The 19,045-nt window shown below is 41.3% G+C and overlaps 2 protein-coding genes across 2 annotated transcripts in view; both read left to right on the top strand.

The window, feature by feature from the left end:
- LOC139812236 (uncharacterized) overlaps window positions 1-19,045 on the top strand; it is a 535,555-nt gene that overhangs the window by 228,635 nt on the left and 287,875 nt on the right. The gene's annotated exons all lie outside the window — the stretch shown is intronic.
- On the top strand, window positions 4,776-9,335 carry LOC139810887 (uncharacterized). Its single transcript, XM_071774772.1, has 2 exons — window positions 4,776-8,903; window positions 9,123-9,335. The coding sequence occupies exons 1-2, from the start codon at window positions 4,776-4,778 to the stop codon at window positions 9,333-9,335; spliced, it is 4,341 nt and encodes a 1,446-aa protein (XP_071630873.1).

Raw genomic sequence — 19,045 nt, 5'->3', positions numbered from 1 at the left:
CCTCTTCCCCCCTCGCGTTCTATCTCCATGGCCGATGAAAGGATCTCGTTAATTGGGAATACTGATGCCGGTACGAAGGCGAACTATACCGAATCGATCCCACCCCTCTGTCATATACCATCGCACCCCGCGCGCTCATCTATCCGCCCACCCATGAGATCACGACGGCGGATAAGACCCGTGGGATGCCGTCAAAGGGAGCTTATATTTATGAGACTTTCGGCAAACAAATGGATAAATCTAATATCTTCGAGGCGAAACGGCCGAAGCCGCTTGAGAAACTGATGTCTGGAGACGTGAATTCAACCATCTTCTCTTGTATGGAGCTTGTGATGGATTTTTCGGCTCCTAGTCGCGAGGAAATGAAGTATCATATATGAGCTTTGACAGGATTTATTAGAAGATAATAAATACATTACGGAGATTATGTAATAGAACGATTTTAATATTTCCAGATTGATTTTTAAATGTAATTAGAACAGTAAAGAAATTAATTAAATAGAATAGGGAAAGGCAAAATTACATAACGCTCAATTAATTAAAAAAATGGAAAATTAGTCATAAAATGAAAAACAATTAAATAATCAATATAAGAATATTGATTATAATTTACCAATTTTCTTTCATTAAGATTATTGTAGTTTAAGTACAGTTTTCATTAAAAATACGTATTAAAAGTAAGGCTTTAAGTATTTAGTGCAATATTAGTACCAAGTATTTTGTCATACTATTTGAAACAAATATTCGTAAAAACGTTCGTGCAACTGTCTGCATTCACACAAGTTTCGATCGAAATCGATTGAGGCACGATCGCATTAGCTCATACAGACAGATGTTTGACGATCGCAATAATCCAGCCGTGGCTTCGAGCGGAAATGACGCGCGTTTACAACGATGGTCACCGATGATCTCACAGAGATGATACGCGGCGATAGGGATCGCTTCTCGTGCTATGAAATTGTTTAAAAACGAATACGGGGCCCTCGCATGGCCGGGGCATCGTCGCCTTAATGACGCCAACTGTCACTAAAGACCCCTTCGATCATGCGCTCGGCGATGTATCTTAATTGGTCCGCAAGTCGACCGTTATTAACGCAGAAAGTGACGGTAATGCGAATATTATCCGCTCACTGCTGTGGCGAGAGCAACTTTTGACGGCAGGTAGCGCAGAAAGCGCTCTCGTGCAGTTTTACGTTTTACGATGTAATATGTAATTAATTCGCACTCGTCGCATCGGGAATGCATGCGCGCGTGATCCGCGTGGTAACATATGTAGGTACGTATAGAGCCGGGGCGATATTTATGAGAAATTTTACCTGTTTCTTTGATCACGATTATCACGAAGATACATAGACAATCGTTACCATTTGCGGTAACGCTGCGCGTCTGCCCTGCAATTACCAAGCCATAACTCACTCGCTACCTCGCTGCATCTAATTACCAGACTGACTACAACCGGCGATTCGCTTTAATAATGCTATACCGCGTCTATTTTGAATTTTCCTTTCTCGATCAAATGCGCGCGCGATTTTACAGCGTATCCCGAATTTATTATTTTTACATGCGCAATGTCCATTAACCCCGATGAGTCGCACACGTGTTGTACACACGAGTCATCGAGGTCGACACGCCTCGGTCACCACGCCGCGCGTGAAGAAAGGGAAAAAAATTAATATTTATATCTCGCGTATAATCTATGCTATCAGGCTTGTTCCGTTATCGATAATGCATTACGACAACGTATTTCCCCTCGCGATTAGCGTGACCTTGATGCGGAGAGCGCAGCCGCCGGTATACGCGACGTTACGTTAAATCGTGGATACATGACTTCGCATCAGGAGAGATGCGTCGTGGATGCGGAGACGTATCTTAACCCGGGATCAGTCTGGGCTGGTTAGCCGTCTAGTGGCATTTATAACTCGTCATTATTATTTGAGTTGATTTGAAACACGCGCGGTATAGCCTTTCCCCTCTTCGACTTGCATGCGACCATCGTCGTGGTCGTCATCATCATCATTCTTCCTTATGCGCCGCCGCTCGAGTCTGGCAGCTGCCACGAGACATGCATCGACACACACGCGCCCCGGGCACATACACACGCGGATATGTAATAAAACTTATCGATACCGACCGATCAATCGTATCGGAGACCGTTGATTGCATTTCCGTACACGAAGACGGAATTTCTAATTTTTTTGTGAAATTAAGCCTGACTTAAGAAAAAAGAAAATAAAAGTGTGCAATCCTTTTCACCTTGTGATATTACATTTAGCTGTTTGTATCTCGTTAAAAAATTGTTAAAAGTTATAGTCGAGAATAGGGTGTTCATACACTTACAGTGGATCTTACATCTTTTTTGTTATTTATTTTCTCTCACAATGACATTAGAAACAGTAAACATTATACGATTTTGAAAGGATAGAAACAAAGGCAGAACAATGCCTTTCATCGATTCACAGAAGTTTCAAGGCGCGCATTCCTATCGCTCGTATTCGTATCGAGATTATCTGTCGAATCATTGGTACCGAGTACCGTTTTCGTTCTCCAGCGCCATCAAAAGCGCCATAAAAGTAGCGGCCGGCGATGGTCGGCGGGGCCACCGGTGGCAGAAGGGAGGGAGGGGGCGGGGGGGCACCGGGTGAAATTTGTCAGTATTAAATAAATAACCCATAAAGGCGGAACATCAATCCACCGTGGAGGCATTAACGCCCGATATAGGGAGGGCGAGGCACAACGGCTGTTATTTTTCATACACCAGCTACATCTTATATATGAGCGCGCCTATATATCGACGCTCACGCGTTCTTTCTCTCGCCGTAAAGGAGAGGACCTCCCCTTTCTTCTTGTTTCTTCCCGCTCTCCCGCTCTTCTCTTTCTTCTTCTTCTTCTTCGAGGTTTTTACGACCGACACGTTGGACCGTATCGCGAGTTACGCCGTAGATCAAAAGTGATGTGTCTATTATGACGTAAATACTTAAGATCCCTCGAGTCTCCGTTACGGTCTCCGACCTGGACGAAGTTTCGTCTCGATAGGATTCGCGCTCGCTATAAGTTTGCCGAAAAAATTCTGTATTACACAGCATCATCAAATGAAGAAATAAATAGAAGACTAATAAACAGAGATTTATACATATGACTTTAAACGTTTACGCTTCAAAATTCGACACGTATTGATCATAATTTTTCGGTACTGAATTAATCTGATTAAAAGAACAAGGCAAAGCGGACATAGGAAAGTTATTACTTTGGTGTATTCACCATTACAATACTTTTAGTGAATAGAAGCATGTCAATTTCGTACTATATAAATATTGTACTATTTATCACATAATTTTTAATTACCGAAGAATATATATTGATATACTAGATTGCGCACATTAACGGAGAAACGAAAGGAAGGACCACCGAAGGCGCGGATGGTGCAGCGGCAAGCTATAATCCGGCACATAAGAGACGCGGTTGAAGACGCGCGCGTGCGATGAGGCGATATACATCCGAGGGAGCGGCTAAGACGAAAAGCGAAATCCCAGCAGAAGGACCGCTCTAACGGCGGAAGGGCCGCCGGGGTGGAGGCGGCCGCACTGTCGATACAAGGGGTCGATTGTGGCTTGAAAGGCACCGCCGATCCGACGACGCTCGGACCGCATTCGGCGGTCAGGCTGGTGCACGGGGCGGCTACAGTGGCCGACTTGTGCCCGCGATGCCGATTCCGATGCCGAGATTACGGCGGATTTCGCGCATCGCGCGTCCCATCCCATCGGGACACGCCGTACGCGCCGCGGACGCTATTAACTTCGGCTTTGATTGGCTGCGTTTAATGAGCCGGGCGACACGCGTATATAAATTGCCGCTTGCTCGTCTTTGAAGATATTTCGAGGCCGGTCGCGGGAGGATTCCTCTTTTCTCCTCCCCGACGTCTCGACGCTCCTCTCCCGTCCGCGCGTTTTGCCGTATGTATCGCGAATGTCATCACCGAATTTCTGCGAGTTCGTCTCCGTGCCTGCGTCGCGGTCGTGCAGAGCACGCGTTGGCGTGTCTTGGCGACAGATGAATGGCTTCGAAAGAGGAAATGTGTCTCCTCGAGTAAACTACGACATGCATATTAGCGACGAAGTTAGATACTTCTTCAAACAGTGCAGCTGGCGAATTTGCTAGAGATCTCATAGAGAACGAGACGGGCTTTTATTATACTGATGATATTTATTACACTCTCGTTTTATTTTATTTACTAAAGTACCTATAATTAACACTTGATTTCCATGTGTTTTTATCTTTACCAATCAAACGTGTCCTTTTGTCGCGTGTTCGTCATTTGTCGCGTGTCAACGCGTCCATAGAAACCGAAATGAGAATGAAATGTTTTATGACACTTCTATTCTATATATACTACGTATCTTTTATACTTTTTGTTTCTCTTTTTACAAGTGAAACATAACTAATCGCTAAACACTTGAATATAGTTCAGGAATAAAAATACACGATGTCGAAGTTCGTGGTATCAATATTCGAGAGAGTTGTGTCACAAAATTGAAGACGTCCGATGAAAATTATCCGAAGAATATGTAAAAATCTTCGAAGTAAGCAAATTTTTATTCACAAATTAATTAATTCATATCGTCATACATCTGAAGCAACGTCTAATTTTTCAGAAATACCGCAAAGCATGGACGTGAAATAACCTCTCTGACAGTCATAAACAAATATATTAATTTTGTAGTTTTCGGGATATTAATTGATCATTTTATCGCGCATTTTAATTCGTATCGAAGTTCAATATGACGTCAATCGGAAGAAATTCTTCGGGACGATCAGACATGTTCGCAAATAGATGCACCCAGCAGGCCAAAACGAACTACTTCCTTCCGCTGGAATGCAATAAGAAAACTATCAAGCACGTCGATGCGAGATCAAGACGAGCTTCGAAAATATCCGCTTCGACAGTCGAGATGTATCTGAGGATAGGACCAGCACCTAGTACACTTCAAAAGAATTACGTCGTACTCAACTCGAGAACTCTTTTAACGTTTCTGCCGTTCGAGGATAAATTCATTCGAAATTCGAGGTGTGCGAAATCGAGCGAGGCCGAAGGCAGGCGGCACACCTTTACGAAGATCTTTGGATCAAAAACTTCGCAAGCCGAGATGTTCGAGGAATCCATAAAACATCGAGTCGCGGAGTTTCTCGACGGTAAAAGTTCGACCGTAATGACTTACGGCATGAGAGATTCCGGGAAGACTTACACGCTGTTCGGCACGTCCGCGTCGCCCGGTATAATAACGCGCAGTATCGAGCTTGTATTTTCGGCGATAAACTGCACCATAGCGCCGTGGTACAGACCGTCGTTTCAGGGCACCATGCTCTGCCTGAACGAGGCCGCGCGGGCTTCGGAGATGCAACGGAAGATACGAGTATTAAGCGGACAATCGACGGACGTAAAGCAGACGTCTGCGGAGGCCAGAAAATTTCTGGAGAACTCGCGGCCGGAGAACGCGGATCCTGACAAATGCGAGGAGCGCTACGGCGAGTCAATGTACGCCGTGTGGCTGTCCTTCGCGGAGATTTACAATGGAAACGTTTACGATCTGTTGGACGACGCGGAAACACGCTCCCCGTTGAGATTGTACGTGAACACCGAAGGGCGAGCTTATGTTTGCGATTTGCAAAAGGTCCACGCTATAACTGCGCTGGAAGCCTGTCAGATTCTCATAACGGGCCAATCGAGAATGAGCACCGACGTGACGGGATCGAGGAACTCTCGATCGCATACCATATTCACAATAGAATTACTGAAGTACCAAAAGGATCGTGCAGCGGACGAAGTGGTACTTAGTACTTTGACCTTTTGCGATCTGGCTGGCTCTACGCAGTTCGAAAAATCACACGTGCGCGAAGCAAGCAACATTAACAACAGCCTGCTGGTGCTTGGTAGATGCCTCAAGGCTGTGAGTCAGAATCAGATGGCACCGTTTCGCCAGTCGAAGTTAACGCGAATATGCCAGCGAGCTCTTTCCGGTGAAGAAAATTTGAGTATTATAGTCAATGTCGTTTTTCGGCCGAGCCTTTCTGACGAAACGCAAAGCATTTTTAATTTTTGTGATATAGTTAGAAAGCTATTAACTAATCATGATAAGGAATGCAAACAATTAAGCGGTTTTGAAAAAACTACCCATAGTCTGGACACATGTGATAGTAACATTACGACATCACCGTGTAGTCATCAAAGCTCGTCTGAGACTGCAGAGATGACTGGCTGTATCGATTTGACAGCGTGCAGAAATATACGAGAGCAGAACAGAAGGCTGAAGCAAGAATTGGAAACTGTGAAAAGTGACATGCTGAATTGCGAATACGTGATTCGACAACAACTAGCCGACCAGTATTCGCACATAATCGAAGAGTTGGAAACGACTTACAAGGAGAATACCAAGAAGATCGAAACTGAGGGGCACGATCTATTGAAATGGTCTGTCAATCAGGTTGAGAGCTTTTATAAGGAGCGCATCGTTAATTTGATGCGGCACAAGAAGAGAAAACGAGAAGATAGTGGCGATTACATCGAGGACAACCATGCGCTTTACGAAGAACTCCGAGCTGAGAATGCGCAGGTTACTTCTAAGGTGGTGGTTCTGAAGGAAGCGGTGAAGAAACTGAGAAAGGAGAACAAGACGATTCTTTGCGAAAAGAACAAGTGCAGCTTCGAATTGGCCTTGATAACGGAGGAATTGAAAAAGTTTCGACAGCTCACGCGAGCCGGGATTCGTAAGTGGGGTGGCAACGGTGAAAACATCGAGGACGATGCCGATTGTCTCATGAACAATCTGGAACGGTTAATGGATGAAAAAGTAAAACGAACCGAGAAGAAACTTGAAGAGATGAATGAATACATTCGTACGATGGAAAACAAAGACGCTGAAGCCGCTTCCGAAGCGAAACAGAAATCATCAAATTCGGAGCATGTTTTGAATGACGCCTTGATTAAGGTAAAAGAATTGGAGGAAAAACTTTTATGCAAAGAAGCTTGCATCGCAAGCTTGCAGCATCATGCACAGTTGCAAGAAAGACAGCTTGCTGAAGTTCAACAACGCTTGGATAACAAAAAAAATGAAAATATAAGCGACAGAAAGTGCAGGTGTGACCGATCGACAAATATTTCATTTGACAATACAGCAGATAGCTTTTTTCAGGAGAACATGCCTGTAGAGAAAAATTCTTCACGGGTGTGCGTGAATGCATCTACTGTTGAGCAACACGAGCTTAACGACTGGATCGTCGTCCCAACAATGTTTGCGAGCCATGTCGAATCAACGAAGAAGAAACTCTCGGACACATCAAACGTCGGCCGCAAAAGTCTCTTCGAAAGTAGTGGTAGTACGAATTGTGATGTTTCTAGATCGAGCGATAGAAGCAGCAAAGATGACTCGGGTGTAAGTAGCGAATTGCAAAACGAAAGTCAAAGATCTATCAGCATAAGTGATAACATAAGTACCCGCGAAAACGAAGACAAGTGTACACAAACTTGCGTCATTGATGAGGATAGTCAGATTGCAGTGGAAGGAAGCATTGAACAGATAGATCGCGCAGACTCGAACAAATGGAACTGTCAAGAGATGTTACATGTTGCCGAATTGTCTCAAGATCTGGAAACTATCCGGGATGTGATTTATGCACTAAATGAAGCGTCTTGTACGAACGAATGTCAGTTGCTGCACAAAGAAGGAGCAATGGAACGATTTACTGCAGAGAAGAGTGACATGGTAATCAAACGCGATAATTTATTCAAGGTGATAGAGAATAAAATGCAGGAATATAAACGTGAAATTCGTGTGCTGATCCACAAGCTAGCAGTTAAGGAAGAAAATGAAAGTCGAATTTCTAGATGCTTAGAAAGATACATAGAGGGATCAAGAGCCTTTGAAGGTAAATTATCTTTGATGCGTAATCGGCTGGACAAAGCGTTTAATAAATGTGCAAATGAACACTTACCAAAAATCGAAAGTCTAGAAGAAGAAGTGTTACAGAAAACTCTGCAGATAAACGAGCTCGATGAAAAGATTTCTAAAGTACAACATGAGCTCGCGAAAGGCTACGAATTGTTCCAGAAGATACATGATTTTGAGATTATTGTGAACAGATGTCGGAGAGATAAGAACGAGCTTTGCAGGCAGTTGTATGAGTGTTCCGAGACTCAATTGACTCTCGAGGATAAACTGAAGAAATTAACAATGAAGATAGCGGAAAGAGACAGCGAAATTATTTCGTTGAAGAGTGAAATACACAATATAACAGATCTGAATGTTGCGAACAACGAGAAAGCGAGAAATCTGAGCGAGCACATTACTGAAGCTGGCGAAAGTATCGATTCGATTAAAGAAGATCTACATTGTTGCGAAGATTTGCGTAAAAATGTAGAAAACACCATCAAAGCGGAAATTCATGATTTCAGATCTCGGTTATCAAATCATAAAAATAATACAACGCTCCTCAACGAAATTTGCAAGACTTATGGCGACAGCCAGGATGAAATAACTCGTTTAAAGATGCAACTGGAGCATAAAGAACTGGAAGCAACTCTACTTAAAACTAACAGAGACGCTATAATAAAAAAATATGAGATTTTAATGAGACATTTTCAAAATGAAATTGAAGAGAAGGACAAACATTTTAAACCTGTTGCGAATAGTTCAAATAACTTGAAAAGATCAACTGAGAATCAAAGACAGCCGGAAGAAATCTTAAAAGACCATGAAGCCGAAAATAGTTTCGCGAGTAGTTCTTGTTTCATGCCTAAACATGTTAGTTCGGAGGCATTAAATATTTCGTCGGCTCCAAGTGAAGACCGTACAACTTCTTCTGACGAGAAAGATGACATTGGCATTAAATTCAGTGATAACGAATCTTGTCAGGTCTGTTTGCACATAATATAAACTAGTATTTAATAGAGAAAGTAAATAATTTACGTATAATGTCTAATTGTTATAATAGAATTTTGAAGTTTTTTATTAAATTAAAAAATTTGTTAATTATTAGTACATTAGCTATTAGTATATACGTAAAATTTGAAAAAATGAATAACTATAAAAGAATACCTCTTATTTAATATTCTATATTTTTAAAATTTTCAGGCAAATAGCAGTATAAAATCAAACGTACGTTCATCCGTATATGAAACTGATAGTTCTGAAACGGAAGATATTTTCAATATGACATCTCCAGGTACCAAAGACAAGAGGAAAATACTAGATTGGGTGAAAGTTAGAAGAATCTCTGGTAAAACCGTACTTTCGCAACTCTCCGCTAAACATACAGATGTTAATAGTGATTCAGAAACTGAGTGACAGTAAACAACGTATGCCAATAATTAATGATTACTTAATTATATATAATTTTTGTATATAATTATCGATGTTAAGAATATTGCTGTATGTGCGTGCATTTTTTAAGTAATTTGACATTTATTTATGTTTGTGTATTTCATGTATTTCGTTCCGCTGAATATTTCATGTACAATTTTAAACACGTGTCATACTTTGTTAAATTTAAAGGGAAAAAAATTGTGCACGTCTCAAATGTTATATGTTTTAATCCAACGTTATACGTTTAATGTGTATTGTTGTCTTTATATTATTTTCTCATTGTACACATAGTACATATTTAGCTCATAAATTAATAAACTTTTATGCAGTCTTTACACATTTTTTCAATAATAATCCATTAAAAAAATGTGTGAATTTATTATGAAGGATATCACGTATATTATACATTTGAAAGCTTGAAAAATATCTCTTGAAATTTCATCAATATTGTTATTGCTTTTATTACTTTAGCCATATAAACTTATTACAAGATTACAAGACTACAAGTATTACGCGAGAGATGCTTTGTATCAATATTTTATTGTGATACTATCCGTAAGAGACAATAGTACGATTAGCGATTGGGAATATTATCGGTATATCAGACGTTCCCCCGAGATAAGATCGTATGTAATAGCAAAACATGGTTCCGACATTCGTTACAATAAACGAGCCACCCACAAATAGAGGCGGCAACTGTGTTGAGCTTGCTCGTGCAAGGGCGGACCCTGCTCCAGATTTTATTGCCAATATGCTATAATTTCTGACATTAGATGCTGCTGACGCTTTCGTCCGCTCATTACAACCCGCCCCATCTCCAAACGTGATCTTCCCGCGAAAACGGCTACTTTGACCTCTCTCACTCTCTCTTTTTCTGTCTTTGTCTCTCTTTCTCTTTCGCGGATACTGATAGATGAAATTATGAGGAGGGATATCGAAATTGGACCGCGACTGCCACTCCGTAATCTTTCGGCTTCTGATGATATTACTGGGATGTGTGATGTGATAAGGGGATACGAATAAATGAAAGGAAATCATCCAATACGAGATTGCAATCTGCTGCGAGTTTACAGACGTGAAAACGATGCTGAAAAGTACTTTCAAATCGTATTTCTATTCGTAAAAAGATATATTCTTGAAAAAAAGCAAGAAGTTAATTTTTTTAAATAACGAGGGACATTTAGAATAATTTTTATGTAAAAGATACCGTGTACACGGTATCTCTGTACTACGATATTTAATTGTGCAAAATGAATTTATTACGTTAATTGTTTGTGCTGGACTATCAATCTGGTTGTAATTATTCTTATATTACTTTCTCGTAGACGAGCTTGTTATCGCGATGGAAACGGCCACGAGTGGTTTGCGGAATCGCAGATCGCAGCGGCCATTTTCGCTAGCTCACCTCTTCGTCGTCGGTGATTTCTCGGGGTAAATGTACCGCGAACTTTCCTCTTTCAATTGGCAATAAGATTTGATCGTTGCGGGAAATATCATCCAATTTCCTTTCTCTCTTGGCCGGGACGGAACATGCCGCTCGTCCGCCTACTCACGTTCGCCCTCTAACTTCACCATCAACCACCCTCTTTCCGTTATCCTTTACACGCCCGGTCGCAAGATATAAAGATGGCGAAATCATCCCCTTTGGTTCGTCGGTTGAAATTGCACCGGTGCAATATCCTGGTACTGATGTGTATTCATGATATGTTTAACATAGATTATATAATACAGTTATCGATCTCTTTTAATTGATAAAAAGGATTTTTCTGTTTTTATGTATTTTATTTTGTAATTATTTAATAAAAATAGAACCGTAAATAAAGTTATTTAATAAAACAATTATTTTACTATGTGTTGAACATTACATCTAAAAATTTACTAACTCACAAATTAGACAGCCAAATGTATGTTCTATATATTATTTAAATAATGTATTATAAATAATGTAATGTATTATAATAATGTATATTGAGAGTTTGAGTAAAATTCAGAACAGCTGACTTAGGGTATACACGCTGTTTGAAGGTTGAGCGAGCACTCGGAGGAGTAATCAGATAGAGGAGGAGAAAGTTATTCCGGACGAAGTTTCCTCGAGACATTAGTTTATAATTCGGCAATCCCGGATCAGTATTTGTCACGATTAGCCGAACCCTCCCCCTCCTCCAACGGTTGGAATATCTGTTTCTGGGGAGGTCTCATCCCTTTCTTCACCCCTTCTTCGTAGATCCTGCGCGAGTTTTCATTAATTTCGCCCAATTCTGCCGAACTATTGTCGTAGTTACGCACAATTTCGGTACGACAATGCCCAGCTTTCTCTGGGATTGACGTAGACGAAGGGGGAAAGCGGTCGAGGGAAGGAGAGGCCAAGCCTGTAAGGAGTTATAACGATGTCGAGTGGGAAGGGTAAGAAGTTCTCCGGGTTCAAAGCCCGGGGTGGCATGGATTATATTTCTCGTGTCATTTGCCTTCTGAGTTAGACCGATGACGTTTCGCCTCGAGTTTCTCTATGGAAATCTTGCTACGCGAAGCAAGAAGAGACTCTTCGAAAACGGGATTTGACAGAAAGGATTTCGATACAAATTGAAGAACTTTCACTTATAATAAGTATCAGGTAGCATATATATAATGATACGTATTAATTATATATAGTTTTATATATCTTTAAACAATTGACGTTTTTATTACCTATTAGTAGAAGGACAAGAACGTTATTTTTTCATAATAAGCTACCGTTATTTTGATAATATTGTTACTATTGTTAATAATAATTAAAACAATTTCGTAGATACATAATTATAAATTTAAAAATTATATAGAAAGTAACTTATTGCTGGCCAAACATTTATGAGGTACACATTCACAACGAGATACGGTGAGAAAGAATATGAGCCGTTGCTCAGACAAATATGTCACTCGTGCGAAAACTTTGACTTCGATATGGCCACTTTTGTCAACGTCGAACGGTATCTTAAGAATTAGCCTCGTGGGATTTCGAGGCGAGAAGATACTGCTTTGCCAGCGCGACGTTGAAAATACATGTGTGTGTATCACAGTAAGGCTACAAGAAGAGACGGGCGGAATCGTCTGGATCCATTTGCAATGTCACCCGGACAATTTCCAACGGACAAACTTCCATCTTCGAGCTTCGGGGGTCAGACCCGCGATATTAGAACAAACGATTTCATCTACTACGTCCTCAAAATCATCCCACTACATTCTCGACGAAATCCACGTGCGAACTTAGAAATACAGATTTCATATAAAATATATTGTGCTGTCTATAGACATAAATATTCAGTCACTCCAATATGATTAAAATAATATTTTCGTACAAGATTTTACTCCTATTATGCGATAATATGAATACATCATAAAACACAGCCATTCCAAGAATAATTTAAAATAATTCTAACGATAGTAAAAAATGTTAGAAAAATGATAATTATTAAATATCATATATCATTATTCAAATTATTATAAATAACAATTAGTTTTAGTTAATTCCGTTTGTAAAGGTTATTAATTAGTTTCGTTCATAAATTCAATTAGCTACGATTTTTCTTTCGTCGGAAAAGTGTATCGCGACACAGGATGGCATTCGTCGGTGGTATTTTGCCTATATTGTGAAAACGTAAGATACAGGTATTCGCGGTTATTCGCAGCGTTTTCATTACCGTACGCAGGCACGCTGAGAGCATCCCCGGATTAAATACAACCGTGCTTCCGGACGATGACTGCGTTGTGCCGCGTCGCGTCGCGTCGCGCTGGATAAATCGCGATTGCGTAATATCGCGAGCCAAGCGTTTGCGCGAGTAGAGAATTGCGTAAAGGCAAATATGCGATAGACTACCCGAACGTCCCGTATTGTATGATTGTCTCCGTTCTCCGCCCCTTCTCTAACCATCCCTGTCCGCCTCTCGCCGCCACCGCCGCCGCCGCCGTCGCCGCCGCCGTCGCGTTTCGCAGGAAATGCCTGTCTTGCATTTCCCGGCATTGTAACCACCCCGTCGGCTTCGGAGTATTGCCAGCCTCCACGTTTGAATTGCATTACCTATTATTGCTTATTGTTCGCACGTTACGTGCCTCTCGTCTCCTGCGTGTCCGGATTTTCCCTCTTCGGTCCACCCCTGATATTCCTCCCTGCTTAGTTGTAGCTTGCTTTTGCCTTCTTTCTTTAACATCTTTTTACTCGTTATCGTAAATATTATAATACTAGTTTCACGTTTCTTTTTAATAAGAATTAACTCTTGTCTTTATAAATAAATTAAATTAAATTAAATTAATGCCCTACTATTACGATATATAACGCCGCGTCAGTAAAAAAACTTACATCACAATTAGAGGAGCAATAACGATACACTTGATGCTGAAGAAAGGAATGCCGGATACGAGCTCGTACGCGCAACGATGTATCCCCATACTCGCCGACTTGTATATGCTAAAAACGTATGAAATCAGATTCGACCGACTGGCCCGGAGCGATTGCCGCGCGATCCCCTGGCGCAACTTACCGAGATTTTATTCATTTTTACATATGACCGAGCAGGCGATAAGGAAACACCCGTGATATTTCACGTTTTTACATGCGGCCGCGTTTGCCTTGAGGTGTTGGCCGGTCGCGCACGCCCTCCGTATAGAAATGTTATACGCTCTGGCCCGTGCCCTGATATGCGAAATAAGTAGCCGCCAGGCATCGGAAAGGCCGCGGCCTCGTTAACTCGACGTCGTAATCCGGAACTGCGCCGGTGAAGAGGGCTGTTTTCGTCTTCGCGATCTCTTTAAAAGCTTCAATATTACATCTAAAATTACATCATTCCTAGTCGACGTTTGACACCAAAAATCATCGGAAGCGTCTTATCTTGTATTCTTTGTAGAAGCATCAACATTTAGGACGCGGATGTTTTTACGCTCTTGTACTCTATTAATTTACAATGTGTATCTAATGCAAACAGGAATATGTCCGCACATACGTATCTCACGTGTTAGCATGTCTTTATTCTTAAAAATCGTGCGCCTACGATTAAGTGCAAGATAGCTCATGCATAACTTCTGAGCTATCCTCTATTTTTAAATTGCGCCGCAACTTTGACTGGTAATCGTAAGAACTTTTGACGATCGCTCGACGTTGGGAGAGATCGTATACATGTTACGGATCTGCGAGTGCGGGCACGTGTGCAGCCCGGTTTATGTACGGCATGTGACAATATGGCGTCGCGGGTGGTTTGAGTGGCTATTGAGATGCTCGGTTCCCGAGCGCGGTACCCTTACAAAAGAGCAGTACTTACCAGATATTGGAGGCAATGAGGCGGGCTACTTTTAACAAGACTACCCCGGGCGCACCACTCTCCACTTCACCGATCCCCATGCTCGATACCAAACTGCCGTGCGCCCGATGCGCCCCGTTGTTGTGGAATCCCATAAAATTACGAGCGCCACGACGAACCCATTGATCCCGATTCGCTAACGAGCCACAAGTTGGGGATTACATAAGAGGATCCGCGGATCGTCTTTTCTACGGATGGATCTTATCAGTTATGCTTCACAATGTTCGTTTCTCAAAGAGCGCGGTGTGGCAGGGTAGCTTCACTTAAATTTGAACGACGTGAATTCTTTCACCGGTTCATCGAATTATGATAACTAATGAATATATCGAATCATCGAAGTGCAGATAAATTACGTGTTGTTAAATAAAGTCTAAGATAATATCACGGATAATTCTTTAGAAAAAAGTAAGTAATTGTTCTATTGTTGTGTAATATTTATTACTCGCTCCCGATTCTCTTTTCCGCAAAGGACGATTTCGGATTCGACGAATCAGGCCGTCCTTTGTTTTGATAATCTCGAGCAAATTCAGAGTTCGCAGAAGTTGGGTGTCCGTACGAGAACAAAATTTGCAAAACAAAGCGTCGATTTGTAGAAATTTATCGGGCGCGTCACGCAATTAGGCAAATAAGCAGTCTAACTGAGAATAGCGTCGGTATACGAAACGGATGGAAGGGTGTAACGACAAACAATCTCTCTTTCTCTATTATCACTCTCGTCCGCGCACAGAAAGCAACAACATTTCATTTCATTTGTTCAGCCTCTGAGCCCCGCTGCTTTTCGGCCCGGCATCACTCGACGTCAAACGTACCGCACTACCCCAGTTCGATCCACCCTCTAATTTGCTCCTATGAACGCATCCCTCTTTTGATCTTGCTTTCTATCACTAGCAACACCGTGATTTCTGTTAATCGCCGATGCAAAAGCGGAAATATTTTTCGTCGCCACTTATCGAACGCTTCATGAAATTACACTTTATTCCTCCGTCTACTTTATCTTTTATCATATTACTTAATAGTCGATATGCCCGATATCATATGGACTGAAGGTTCAAAAAGAAATTACGATTAAATGCTTATTTAATAATTTAGATTAATTAAAACTAAAAAGAAATTATCCATAGAAAAGGAAAAGTTAATAAATGCTAACATAAAATGTACACTTTCGAGAAAACAGTCATTATCAATTAAATTAATAAACAAACAGGTAAAGCCGTGTGTTCAATGGAAGGCAACACGGTATTTTGCTGATGGATAATTGCTATATTATTGACGAGCGTATCGCAGAGATCCGACAAATACACTCAAGCTCAAAGATGCACGCGATCGCCCAGCCGTTTTCTTGTCGAGGCCGTGATCGACAGGCGGCTGCAATAAAAGGGCCAGACATCGATAATTATCCGTTTTTACGAGCTTGTGCAGCTCTCGTGCCGCTCTATCCTCTTTCCACCTCCTTCTCTCATTTACTTTCCCTTCTTCGATTATCTTTCCTTCTCACTTGCGATCGTCTACGTGCACGAACGTCGACCTCGGCGACGCCGTACGCCGGCGGAGATAAAGATTTCAATTCCTGGAATGAAAATTGCCGATCAATTTAACAATTGACCTGAAATTCCGCGATAATAAAGCGCAATCATACGGCCCACATGGAAACCGTCGGAGATGGATCGGTGTGTTTTTAGTTTACCGTGATGCATTACGTCGCCCGCAAGCCTGCAGAATTACTCATGCTCTGAGATCGGATCCTCTAACGGGTGGATCGAGTCAAAGGTTCCTCCAGAAAACACGAGAAAATTTACAGATAAGCTCTGTTCTATATATCTTGTAGTATATATGTACCTTTATATTTGTAACGATAAAAGAATATATCTATAATACCTACACAATGGCGCAATGTATGCAAAGTACAATAGTACGATATATAGTTTTATATCTACATTTTAAATCCATAATTTTAATTGTCTTTTCATCTACATGATATTTTACTCTGTAGCTACGCTAAACAGTAACTTTTTATTTTGTCTGATCATATAAATGCTGTAATTTCTCAATATTAAAAATTCTGCTTTTTTTAAATCACTGCATTAAATGATATCTCTCGCTTTCACGGTCACCCAGTACCTGAGGTTTCCGGACCGATGAGTAAGATCGCGTGTGTGGAAAGGGCCGAGTAATTAAGTCTTCCCGATGTTGACTCTCGATGGCTGCAGGAAAGACGGGCAAAGGCGGCCTTTATTCCTTCGTCGTGTCATTATTTGCGCATTGATGCACTGTTACGACCAGACACGCATCCGCATCTCATTTCAAGCGCGCTTCTGTGAATATTCACGAGACCATTTTGCCTCGTTCCTTAGATTACTGATCCTACCGTATTATGGAAATAGTCGTCGAAATAAAAGGGCCTAGCACGAGTCCTTCATTTGGCTATCAAGTGCTGAGTCGTGCAATTGCACTCGATACATCAAATAACATGACGATTTAATTTTATATCGCTATGTCGAAATGTAAAATTCAATGAGTTAATTATTCGAATATTTTGTGAGATAATTATTTTCTCTATATTTATTACTTTATTCATTGCTGTTTCAAGATATTTTGCTTTCTTTGTTCTTTTTCTGTGCATTTTCTTTAAAGTTTCGTTTTAAACATTGCTATGTCAAGCAAGTAAGACTAAGGTGTCTGTATGATTTAATAAAATAAGATAAAGTAATAATATATATTTCTATCATCGAGATAAAGTATTTTAAGCCCATGTCTTAAATCGCGTTCAATAGCGCGACGTATGAATGAAGAATTAGAATCTTGCGTCACATATTAGCCGCGGGTACGATTAACGAAGGAAGGGAACATAATCCTCCATTTTGATTCCTAAAGGGCCCAAAGAGCAGCGGGCCGATGACGAATTCAGCATCTGGTCCCAACATTTACGGTCTATAATGCGCTTCTTGCGCCGAATGACCGGCACAAACGCGAAACATCAAACGTCACGGAGAAAGAAGGAACGGATGAAGTTAAAGGGAGCGAAAGGGAACGACGTAGAGAAAGAGAATGGTGGGGGAAGGGGGGTGAAATCAAGTAGGAGAGGGAGTTATAAGAGGACTAAGAAGAACGGAGAAATGAGAGGAGGAGAGAGAGAGAAAGAAAAGGAGATATAACGCGCGGTAAAAGAAAGTCGACGGAACGTTTTCAGCGGCACGTCGGCGCTTTGTGAGCGCACACAATCGTGAAGATCATGCACCCTTTTTTTCGTGCCCGTGGAAGAAAAACTTAAATTGATGCGAGTGGCTCGCGAGAGCGAGACGTATATGCGGCTTCCTCGCCGACAATCGCAGAACTGGAAGGACACGCGGGGAGGAGAGACGCTAATTAGTCACACAGATTCTCGTTGAATTTCTCTCGCGTCGAAATGTATCGATAACGCGTATTGTGTGTCGCATGGTATTCACTTGATCGTTCGTAGGTTTGAGAAATTTGCTAGAAAAATGTTCATTATCTACGAAGAAAATTCAAAACTCACTAGAAAAATTTAATAAATTGCTTTGTATAGAATTTACCACATGTACAGAGTTTTTTCTTCTTTACTATATTTATTATCTTAAATATTTCTTTACTGCGTGAACATACTCTTTCTTAATCATTATTGTAATTAAGGAACATAGGTATATCTCTATGTGACAGATTCCTCCGACTAGAGCATATTACATGCACATTAAAGTGCAAAGTCTGCAGCAACATTAAACCCGCGATTTCGCGTAAAGTATCTCGCGTCTAAGAGCAACTACGTTGCACTTTTTCGCAAGAGGCGCGACGCGCTCTTCTCTTCGAATGCCGCATATGGCGGATATACCAGCTCTTCATTCGTTCCCGTCTAATTCAATAAGCCACTGAGCCGCGCCGCCAACGGTCCAGATGCAGCTGTGCCGATGACTCCGAGAGTGCTTTTTGCCTCATTAAGACTATCGTACGAGGAATAATAGATTTTCACAGAACTTCGCGAGGAGAAACCGGAACCCTTCATGATTTATCGCCGCCGCAATTTGACATTCTTTTTCGCTCGATTATTTCCCGCGTATTTCGTGAAGATGTCCATTGTTCCTGATTGTTAATATCAGTGGGATTAAAAATCTAAAATGCAATGTAAAAAAGATATCAATTTTAAACGCTTATAAAATCCATAATATTATTAATACGCTGTGATATTATTTAATAAAGGCAGATGTCTTCGTTCTCGAGGGAGGATACACGACACGTTCATAAAATTGCGTCGGTACGACCGGCCGACCGACTGGTTAACGATACTCCCATCCATTCTGCTCTCGAAATACAACGAGTCTGACAGGGCCGCCTGCCACGTTGTTTACACGTTGTCAT

The sequence above is a fragment of the Temnothorax longispinosus genome, chromosome 4 (genome assembly GCF_030848805.1).
Source record: "Temnothorax longispinosus isolate EJ_2023e chromosome 4, Tlon_JGU_v1, whole genome shotgun sequence".
In the NCBI taxonomy this organism is placed as follows: Eukaryota; Metazoa; Arthropoda; class Insecta; order Hymenoptera; family Formicidae; genus Temnothorax; species Temnothorax longispinosus.
This window is presented reverse-complemented; position numbering and strand designations above follow the sequence as displayed.